This window comes from Myotis lucifugus, unplaced genomic scaffold (assembly GCF_000147115.1).
Source record: "Myotis lucifugus unplaced genomic scaffold, Myoluc2.0 scaffold_143, whole genome shotgun sequence".
Taxonomy (NCBI): domain Eukaryota; kingdom Metazoa; phylum Chordata; class Mammalia; order Chiroptera; family Vespertilionidae; genus Myotis; species Myotis lucifugus.
In genome coordinates this window covers 1,868,191-1,879,796 of record NW_005871191.1, presented here as the reverse complement: position 1 = coordinate 1,879,796, position 11,606 = coordinate 1,868,191, and the positions used below count along the sequence as shown (strand labels likewise).

The following is an 11,606-nucleotide window of genomic DNA, read 5'->3' as shown; positions in this document are numbered from 1 at the left end:
AGAATGAATATATATTTTACAATTAAAGGCTCCAGCTTCTCCAAAACTCTATCACTTAATATCAACTCAACAACAATAACAAATGCGATAAAATTAAAATGGCATCTCGTGGTTTAATATTTAAACAAGTGAAAACATAGGAGTTCTTACATTTATTGTACTAAATAACCCTGTGAGGTAAGAATTATTTTCTTTGTTTTATAAGTAAGAAAACTGAGGCTCAGAAAGGGGTAAGAGTCTTACCAAATACCACATGGATTAAGAAGTAAGAGAGCTTAAACTTGAAATCAGTTCCATCAAACCCCAAACCAACATATTTATCCATAAACAATATTGCCTGATGGGAAGGAAGAAAACAAACTACCAGGCTATCATAGGAAACAAAGAGGGAGGTGATAAAGTGACAACTGTAGGAAATTACGCATTGTGGCTTCCAGCTATATGAAATCATTTTCAATAACTGAGTGAGACATTTCCAAAGAAGAACTGACAGAAAACTGGAAATTTAGAGCAATTACTAAAAATATTGAACAAAATCAAAGCTGATTTTAGTTTGCATTTTGCAAAGCTCTATGGTGATTAAGAACATGAATGAACCAAGGAGTCAGGCTCTTCTGGCTACAAGCTCTTGCTCTGTCTTTTAATAGCTATGCAATTCTGGGCAGTTAACCAGTTTAGCCTCAGTTTCCTAAATGATTTAATATACACAGCTATGATAAAGTTTAATGTATTAATTAGTTACAGTAAGAGATTAATAGCCCTAGCTCGTTTGGCTCAGTGGATAGAACCTCGGCCTGCGGACTGAAGGGTTGGATTCCAGTCAAGGGCACATGCCCAGGTTGCAGGCTTGATCCCCAGTAGGGGGTGTGCAGGAGGCAGCCAATGAATGATTCTCTCTAATTATTGATGTTTCTATCTCTCTCCCCCTCTCTCTTCCTTTCTGAAATCAATATATATATATATATATATATATATATATATATAGAGAGAGAGAGAGAGAGAGAGAGAGAGAGAGAGAGAGGAACAACAACTAATAATAAAATTGAATAATTTTAATAATATACTCTAATAAAGTTGTGTGGTTTTCTGTCTCAAAATATCTTACTTTAACCATCCTTTACATGGTCTGATGTCACTTGCTGAAGTCTTTATATCAGGGGGTGGGAACTACTGGCCCACAGGCTGTAGAAGGCCTGAGAAATCATTTGGTCAAGGCATTAGGGGTGAGTTACTTAAATGTTCGACCAAATATAGCAGGCTATTTTTTGAGTTGATAATTTTGTATGGCCCTCGAATGATGTTACAAATATCCAAATGGCCCTTGGCAGAAAAAAAAGGTGTCCTACCTCTGCCTTATAGGCTCAGTGCTTTCTGCCACAACACATACCATCAATCAGAACACGTTTTCTGTTCATGTCTTCCACTCACACATGTAATGCCTTTTCCATTTGAACTAAGGCACTTATCACGCACTGTGGCCATAGCTTTTGCAGACTGAGGTGTGACAGTAAAGCTAGCACTAATTTCTTTTTCCTTCTCCACAATTTCATGGGTAGATTTTTTTTTCTTACCACCCATAGTAACCTCAGCATACATTTTTCCTTTCTTTCATTGTTATGTCCAGAACTTACACCTTTTCACTTATAGGAACCACTTTCAGGCTTCTCTTTGGCATAATCAATTGCCAGCATCACTAATCTTGAGCTTTGGGGACATTATTAAGTAAAATAAGGGTGGCAAACATAAGCACTGCCATACCATGAGGGTCCACCTGATAACTAAGAGAGCTGCTGAGTGACAGGCAGGCTCCCGTGGGGTAATTCACGTGGCCACAATTTACGTGGCTGCAATTCACGTGGCTGCAATTCACACTGAGTGGGAGAGGGTGCAGAGGGTGCGAGATTTCATCATGCTACTCAGAACAGCCTGCAATTTAAAACTTAATAACTGTTTATTTCTGAAAATTTCCATTTCATATTTTTGGACCTTGGTTGACAGAGGATAATTGAAACTGGGGGAAGCAAAACTGCAGATAAACGGGGGCCTGCTGTACTTAACCCTGTGTTCAATTTCATTAAGAGAACATGTATTCATTATTTTCTCAAAATGTATAGCTGAAGATTGGGTCTAAAGAGGCGGGGTATAGAGTGCCCTCTGTGGCGGTCCCGGATCTGCCTCTTGCTTCAACAATGTTTGGACGGAACAGACCCAGGGACACCCCTTCTTCCAGCCTCCGACCACCCTCCTGTGTCTTATCCAGTCACCACCTTCAGAACCACCTCTGGGACCAGCCAATACACTGGTGTGTGTTTCTTTTTGTTTTGTTTGGTTTGGTTTGGTTTGTTTTTTTTCCTACCTTAACTCCTTATTGGTGAACAACCATGAGCTCCCAAATTCGTCAGAATTATTCCACTGAGGGGGAGGCTGTGGTCAACCGCCTGGCCAACCTGCATCTGCGGGCCTCCTACACCTACCTCTCTCTGGGCTTCTATTTCGACTCTGATGATGTGGCTCTGGAGGGCGAGGGCCACTTCTTCCCTGAGTTGGCAGAGAAGAAGCTTGAGGGCAATGAGCATCCCTTAAAATTGCAAAACACGTGAGGTGGCCTCCTTCTCTTCCAGGACTTGCTGAGCCTTCCCAAGATGAGTGCGCAAAACTCAGGACGCCATGGAAGCCACCCTGAACTTGGCGAGGAACCTGAACCAGGCCCTTTTGGAGCTGCAGACCCTGGGTTCTACCCCACAGACCCTCAGCTCTGTGACTTCCTGGAGAACCACTTCCTGGATGAGGAGGTGAAACTCATCAAGAAGATGGGCAATTACCTGACTACCCTCCACAGGCTGGCTGGGCTGGGCTGGGCGAGTATCTCTTGGAAAGGTTCACTCTCAAGCACAACAAGGAGCCTTTGGAGCCCAGAGGCCTTTGAAGGCCCCTCTGCATTCCCCTGATGTCTGGCTTTTACCTGAGCCTCTCCCCAAAACTACTATCCATTCTTTTAACCACTCTGAAGCCCTCTCCCAGGCATTGGACCAAATGAAACAATAAAGCTTTTTGCAGGGAAAAAAAAAAAAAAGAGGCAGGGTGTAGTGATGGGGAACATAAAAATATCCTAAAATTATAAATGGATGAGCAATATAAAATATTACAGTGATAAGGCTATAGAGAAAATTTATCAACTAAGACACAGAGCTTTATCTGAAGAACACAGGAAGCCTTCAATATTTTGTTAACAATGTTTACAGAAAGTTGATAAAATTTCAGCCAATTCAGCATCAAAATATTCCATTTAATTTTGTGCAAAACCACGAGCATTAAATGTCTTCTCATATGTCACTTCAAATATGGTGCAGAATCAAGAAATATAAAACTTATAATTATATAACAATAGAAAAATAATAGAAAAACAATTAAATAAATATTTTTATTTAATCTATATAAAGCAAAGATTGCACTCATTTGTTGAATCAAAATATGCACAGTGCCTAGTGGAAGAACATGAAACATACAGGAAGAACATAAAACAGATACAGGAAGACCATGAAACAAATCATGTTATAAACGTGTTATTAGAATTAAACAATGATTAGTAATCAAGAGGTAAAACCAAACACTTTGCATCATAACTAGGGATTTATTGTAATTACATGTAAGTCCACTGGCTGACTCACATTTCAAACACAATTCCAGAATGTATCAAGTAAGGAATTGCTTGTCTCAAATTACGTGACCAGAACTGATATATTCCTAGAGGTTTAAGAGTATAGATAGAAAGATATAGAAAAAAACCAAAAGATGATTTCCAGTTCTACAGTTAACCATGACCTTCACCAAAACACTTTTCTCTAGGCCTTTTTCCTCATCTGTAAATGGTAATTCTTAGTTCTAAAAAGTCCATAGAAAGGGGAGGGGGGAATAGAATAGCATAAAAGGAAGGAAAGGAAAGGAAAGGAAAGGAAAGGAAAGGAAAGGAAAGGAAAGGAAAGGAAAGGAAACGGAAAGGAAAGGAAAGGAAAGGAAAGGAAAGGAAAGGAAAGGAAAGGAAAGAAAGGAAGGAAAGGAAAGGAAAGGAAAGGAAGAAAGAAAGAGAAAGAGAGAGAGAGAGAGAGAGAGAGAGAGAGAGAGAGAAAGGAAGGAAGGAAGGAAGGAAGGAAGGAAGGAAGGAAGGAAGGAAGGAAGAGAGAGAGAGAGAGAAAGAAAGAAAGAAAGAAAGAAAGAAAGAAAGAAAGAAAGAAAGAAAGAAAGAAAGAAAGGAAGGAAGAAAGGAGGGAGGAAGGAAGGGAGGGAAGGGAAGGGCAAGTCTTCTTTGGTCATCTCCTTGTTCTTAAATCATTCCATCCCTGCCCCAAACTCAAAGTCAAGCAATCCTGCCTACTCTCAAAGCCCTCCATCTCATATCTCCACGTCACCCTGAGTTCATCATCACTCATGCATTTTTCACCCAGTAGAGTCTAAGTCTGAGTAGACAGTAATTCTTCATATCTCCTAATTATTGGGGAGCTGGCAGCTGTTACGGTCTCAACAACATAGAAGGAATTCAGAGGAGCCTGTGCAGAGTGGGAAGCTGAAGTGCTCAAGGCACTGAGACCCTTTGAGGCGGGGCAGGGCTCAAGGTAATATGGCCTAGTTTTGATAGCGGCTAAACTTTTAGCACATTATGCCCGTGTACTCCACTCTGTACTCACAACATCCCTAGGAAGTGGGTACTGCTATCCTTCTCATTTTAAGATAGGGAAGCTTAGAGAAACTTGGCCAATGCCACCCAATTTTTAGGAGCAGAGGCTGAATTCGAACTCAGGACAAAAAAAAAAAAAAAAGCATGACATGCCCCCAACCTTATTAGACAAGAGAGTTGGTTGCAGGTGCAGGAAACTTGCCCTGCTGAGAAGCAAAGTTCATACCCGAGCGCGAGCGCGGGGCAGGCTGGAGGGGGCTGCTAGAATCCTGGCCTTAAGGGGGAGGGTCCCCTTAAGAAAGGGGGGCTTTTTCTCACCCGACAAAAAATAAGTCCCCAACTGGGAGGGGGCTCCCCGCGAGTGCCGCCGCTGAGGGCGAGGGCTGGGCAGATGGCAGAGGAGCAGGACAAAAGGCGGAGGGAGCAGCCGGCGGGCCGGCCGGGATCCGGGCAGGAGGGTTGGGAGCGAGTGCCGTCGGCGACGCCCGGGGAGTCCTGGACGTGGACCCGCCCGCTGGGATGGGACGAGCCGAGCCTGTCGAGCGCGGAGCTGTCGGCCCAGGGGAGCCAAGAGGCGGCGGGCCCCCGGGAGGGAGGGGCAGAGACTGACCCCGGGGAGGCGGCGGGGCCCGAGCCCCGAGAGACTCGGACGGTCGGGGCGGAGAGGAGGGGGATAGGGCACACTCTTCGCGACCGGGGGGCGGGGGAGATGGAGGTCTCGGCGGGAGGGGCGGCGGCGCGGCGGGCCGGAGCCCGCGGGGGGCAGAGAGGGTCCCGCACCGCTGCAGGAGAGCGGGAGTGGAGAGGAAGACCCGGGGGAGCCCGAGAGCAAAGGCGACGGAGCTGGACGACGGGGAGGACGGCTCGGTCTGGGAGCAGTACTGGGAGGGGACCCGGGAGCGCTACCGGAAGAGGGCGGCGAGGCACAAGTCCGGCAGCGCCCAGGAGGGCGAGTGGTGGTACCCGGTGGAGAAGAAGGCCAAGTTCCCGGAGATCGCGGGGCCGGAGCAGTCCCTGACGGGGTCGCTCTGGGACAGCCAGTCCCTCCGCGAGCGGAAGAGGGAGGCCCTGGCGGGTGAGTCCGCGGAGCAGCTGTTCCGGCGGCCCAAGCTCCGATTCAGTATCCAGTCCTCGAAGGCCGGCCGTCTCCCTTCGAACACCTCGTTCAGCATCATTAACGAGCTGGCGAAGATGGGCGACCCCGAGGTCCTGGAAGTGGTGAAGGAGGAAGGTAGGAGCCGGCCAAGGGGCGCGGGAGGAGGGTCGGGCTCTCGGGGGGACGTGGGCGTGCCCTGTGCAAGACGGGGGGCTGCAAAGACCCCGCCCTGGGTGGGTGGGCGCCCCATGATTTTCTCCGCGGCTCCTGCAAGCCCCGACCTAGTTCCCGCGACCCCCTGTGGTTCCAAGATCACCTTCCCTTTGCACCTCTGTGCGCCCAGGAGCCCGGGGGAAATGCTGGGAGGCGAGGTGAGCGCGCCGGGCGTGTGAGCTTAGGTGCCCAGGCACCCAGAACAGAGTCTCCTACAGAGAGCCATTGCTTAGGGTGCATGACCTCGGACGCTTGTATGGGTGCTTTTTTAAAAAAATATATCTTTATTGATTTCAGAGGGGAAGGGAGAGGAAAGAGAGATAGAAACAGCAATGATGAGAGAGAATCATGGATTGGCTGCCTCCCGCACATTCCCCCACCGGGGCTAAAGCCCGCAACGCAGGTATGTGCCCTTGGCTGGAATGGAACCTGGGACCCTTCAGTCCGCAGCTGACGCTCTATCCACTGAGCCAAACCAGCCAGGGCTGTGTGGGTGCTTTTGCCTCTATTCGCGGATGGCTGCTGGAGCTGTGAGATCCTGGTTAATTGTGGGAGAGGCAGGCCCTGAGGGTGGAGATTCTTAAGCATGCACTTAGAGCACCGCTGTACCACCAGCTCTCATTGAATCTTCGGTGGAGAAATTATTTGCTCATTGTTTGCTAAGGCCTTTGCGCAGACCCATACTCTGTGGATCTGTTTTACCTTGGTACACACCTTTTTCTAAAAAGTCACCTATTTTCTGGGACTATCTCCAATGACGCTAAGTTCCCTTGATAACACTCTGTTTTCTTGTCTTGTTTAGTGTTAGATCTAGACATGGACACAATCCTTTTAAGTAATAAGAGATCTATGCGGTCTTACTAGGTAGTCTTCAAAGGCACCAAGAAATGGAACGTATTATTGCATCTCCCTCCTCCACTTTCTTCACAGTTTTATTGATACAATGTATACACTATAAAAGTCATCCATTTAAAGTATGCAATTCCATGGTGTTTGGCATATTTACAGAGTTGTGCAGTCATCACCATAATCTAATTTTAGAACATTTCATCACCTCAAATAGAATCCTCTTAGTAGTCACTCCCCATCACCCGCCTTCCTCTTATTCTGTGTTCCCAGCCTATGGGCAGCCACGCATTTATTTACTATAAATTTATATAGCAAACATAATCTATAATAACAAAAGTGTAATGTGCTAATTAGACAGGATGTCCTTTCGGACGACCTTCTGGATGAAGCTGGGGCTTTGAGGGAAGCTGGGGTCCCGGGTGCCAGAAGGAAGCCGGTGCCGGCAGCCAGGGGAAGGAAGACCTACTCTTGCATGAATTGCAAGTGTGATCATGTAAACAGAATCATATGTTATGTGGTTGTTTGTAACTGGCTTCTTTTTCTTATCTTAATGATGTTGAAGTTCACCCATGTTGTAACCTATATCAGTGCATTATTCCTTTTTATTGCCAAATAATATTCCACATTTTATTCATTCATCAGTTGGTGAACATTCAGGTGGTTTTCACTTTTTTTTTGCTATCATGAATAATGCTATTATGAATGTTTATGTACAAGGTTTTGTATGACATTCTTTTTATTTTTTCGGTTATATACCTAGGAGTGGAATTGCTGGATCATGCAGTAGCTCTATAGTGTAAATTTTGAGAAACTACCAAACTATTCCAAGTGTCTGCATCATTTCATAATCCCACGAGCAATCTAATTGTTCCACATATTGGTACCCACTAGCATTTTTGTTATCTGTCTTAGCTATCACCATTCTAGTGTGTGTCAAATGGTATCTTAATGTGGTTTTGATTTGTATTATTTTCAGTGATTAATGTGTCAAATATCTTTTCCAGTGCTTACTAGCCACTCATATATCTTCTTTGGAGAAATGTCTATTCAAATTCTTTGCCATTTAAAAATTTAGTTATTTGTCATTTTATTATTGCATTGTAAAAGTTCTTTACATATTCTGTATATATGATTTTCAAATATTTTCCCTCATTCTCTGAGAAGCAACTACTCCCTTTTTAAGTCAAAAAATAATTTAAGGATAGAGGGAAATAAAACAATTGAAAACTTTTAGCTTTGACTAATGGCTTTTCTAAATGATGCAATATATTTATTTGTTAGGGAAAATGATTGGTGTTCAGTAATGCAAAAGAAATCAAATAATTTTCGAATGTATAAAATTGGGGGTCCCTACCTACCAGTATATTTATTTTTTAAATGTGTAAAATAATAAATAACTTAGAGGTCCCTATATTTATTGAATGATTTTCTCCTTTGCTGAGAATTACTTTTTGTTGTAATTCCAGTAATTCGAAGGTCTTAATAGATATTTTTTTAGCTTGAAGCATTCAGTAATTCCTTATAATCAGTCCTTCTGAAGTAAAGCTATGAGAAAGTACAACAATATGTCCTTCATTGAAGGCATGGAGGAAAAATGTGAAGTATATAACTATATATAATTTAAAAAATCAATATGGCATTGCAGAGATTGACCATTATTATCTTTCCAATATTAGAAGTGTGATCTACTTTAGCCTCAGGATAACTTTGCTACTAGAATGTCATGGTGCAGCTTGACTCTGTCCCAGGAAGGTTTTAGAACTTTTCCAAAAAGAATTTCAGTTTTCCTTTTCTTTCTTTTTTTCTTTTTTTTTGGGGGGGGGGGGCAAAGGCCGTTGTAATATATTTATATTTCCTCTCATTGTGATTAAAGCTTTGCCTCCAATTTGGGTGGAGATAGAAGAGGATATTGATATGGAATACCATATACACTTGATGGTTGATTCTGATGACTGCGCCTGCCCAAATTCCTGTTGACTGTTTTGTTTATAGATCCAGAATCCAAGTACAGGAGTGTGTGAATTGGTGAGGTCCAGGCCACTCGAATGACACTTATTTTTCTAAATGTTTTTCAATATGCGAATTATCTTGCTGGGTTGGCTTTACTTCTCATTATTAAGACCTCTTTTATTACTAGGGTTGTATGAAAAGTGCATTTCAGTGAGGATGTATTTTAAAATTTTTAAATTACAGTTTACATTCAATATTATTTTGTATTAGTTTTAGGTTTACAGCATAGTGGTTAGATAGCCATATATTTTACAAAGTGTTCCCCCTGATATTTCCAATACTTGGCACCATATATAGTTATTACAATATTATTGACTATATTTTCTTTATATCCCCATGACCATTTTGTAACCACCAATCTATATTTCTCAATCCCTTCACCTTTTTCACTCAGTCCCCTAACCTCCCTTGCTTCTGGCAACCATAAGTTTGTCCTCTGTATCTATGAGTCTTCTGTTTTGTTTGTTCATTTAGTTTGTTCTTTAGATTCCACATATAAGTGAATCATACAATAGTTGTCTTTGTCTGATTTATTCACTTAGCAAAATACCCTCTAAGTCCATCCATGTTTTCGCAAATGGCAAGATGTCATTCTTTATTGTGGCTAAGTAATATTCCATTGTATATATGTACCCACATTTTTATCTACTCGTCTCTTGATGGGCACTTTGGTTGCTTCTGTAATGTGGCTATCATAGATAGTGCTGCAATGAACATAAGGGTGCATATGTTCTTTCAAATCAGTGTGTGTTTTTTTGATATATACCCAGAAGTGGAAACCTGGATCATAAGGCAGTTCCATTTATAAATGTTTGAGGAACCTCCATATTGTTTTCCATAGTGGCTGCACCAATCTACATTTCTTCCAACAGTGCATGAGGACTCCCTTTTTTTCCACATCCTTGCCAACACTTGTTGGTTTATTTTTTTAAAATATATTTTTATTGCTTTCGGAGAAGAGGAAAGTGGGGGAGGGAGAATGATATCAATGATGGGAGTGAATCATACATAGATTGGCTGTCTCCTGCACACCCCACACTGGGGATCAAGCCTGTAAACTGGGCATGTGCCTGACCTGGAATGGAACCATGACTTCCTGGTTCAGAGGTGAATGCTCAACCACTGAGCCACACGGGCGGGGTGGAAAAGACAGTTTTAAAGTTGAATGTAGAGTTGCTTGCATCTTTACAACCATGTTAAACATTGTATTTAACCAAACCATCTATCATTTGATAATATGAATATTTGATTGCATATATAGTTGATCCTTGAACAACATGGGTTTGAACTGTGTAGGTTCACTTATGAGTGGATACATTTCAATAAATATTGCCAATGTATTTTCCTTATGATTTTCCTAATATTTTCTTTCTGTTTTCTTAATCCTCCTATATACTAAAAAGCTAATATGCAAATCGACCGACGGCAGAATGACTGGTCGCTATGACACACACTGACCACTAGGGGGCAGATGATCAATGCAGGAGCTGTTCCCTGGTGGTCAATGTGCTCCCACAGGGGGAGCGCAGCTCAGCCAGAAGCCAGGCTGACGCTGGCAAGTGCAGTGGCGGTGGTGAGAGCCTCTCCCGCCTCCACAACAGCACTAAGGATGTCCAACTGATGGCTTAGGCCCGACCCCCTCAGGAATCGGGCCTAAGCCGTCAGTTGGACATCCACTGAGGGCTCCCAGACTGCAAGAGGACGCAGGGCTGGCTGAGGAACACTCCCCCCCTCGTGCACCGGGCCTCTAGTACAAAATATGTGTTAATCAACTGTGACAGGCTTTCTGTCAGCAGTAGGTTATTAGTAGTTAAATTTTTGAAGAGTCAAAAGTTATACAAAGACTTTTGGCTATGGGGGGGTGGGTGTCAGTGCCTTTAATCCCTGTGTGGATCAAGTGTATTTTTATTTAACGCAGCTGGAAGGAGTGTAAACTGAGAAGATCATTTGGTAAATGCAGGTGCTATTTTTGGGCTCTGGGTTTGCTGGAGTGTGTATTCTTAGTAATGTGCTTTCAGCAAAAACTTAGAGCTCTAGAGCTCAGTCTTTGGGGTGACTTTACTTTTAACTCATATTTTATGATACTTCACAATGATATAAGCCCTTTATGTCTCTGGTTTCTAGCACATTAGAAAGAACATAGTCATTTCCATTCATTTTAGAGGCAGTTGACAAAAAGCTGATTGAGAGTTGTTGGGTTCAAATCCTGACTCTTCAGATAGGCCTCTGTTTTGACAGGGGTTTGGTGATTATGCATTATGCATAGTTATTACATTCTATAGTCTGTGAGTTAGTGTGGAAGTGTGTCTGGGTCTATGGCATGTGCGAATATCTGATTTTGTGTGTGTGTGAGCACTATGTGTAAGAAGGAGCATATAGTCTGAGGTAATACACCTTTCCTCTTTAATCTTTGTGTTCCATCTGGCTCTCAGGTAGCTTTCAGTCTTGTGGAGGAAAGAGTAATTGGGATAGGTTCCAGAGAGGACTACATTCAGGTGGTGTGGGAGAGGTAGGAGGCTAATCCAGGGGACAGATGAGGAGGTTTCTGGCAAGGCCTGAAAGGAACATATCAAAACTGTTATAATGTGAAAAATTAGCAAGAGTTAGCCTAGTCCAGTGGTCGGCAAACTGCGGCTCGCGAGCCACATGCGGCTCTTTGGCCCCTTGAGTGTGGCTCTTCCACAAAATACCACGTACGGCGCGCACGTACAGTGGAATTGAAACTTCGTGCCCATGCCGCAGAAGTTGTATTTGTGGAAGAGCACA

At 43.4% G+C, this 11,606-nt stretch overlaps 1 protein-coding gene across 1 annotated transcript in view; it reads left to right on the top strand.

The window, feature by feature from the left end:
- The first annotated feature begins 5,470 nt into the window (after positions 1 to 5,470).
- ANO5 (anoctamin 5) overlaps positions 5,471 to 11,606 on the top strand; it is a 68,653-nt gene continuing 62,517 nt past the window's right edge. Inside the window, 1 exon segment of the mRNA XM_023758900.1 lies at positions 5,471 to 5,903. Coding sequence (XP_023614668.1) covers positions 5,864 to 5,903 — 40 coding nt within the window. The 5' untranslated portion in view covers positions 5,471 to 5,863.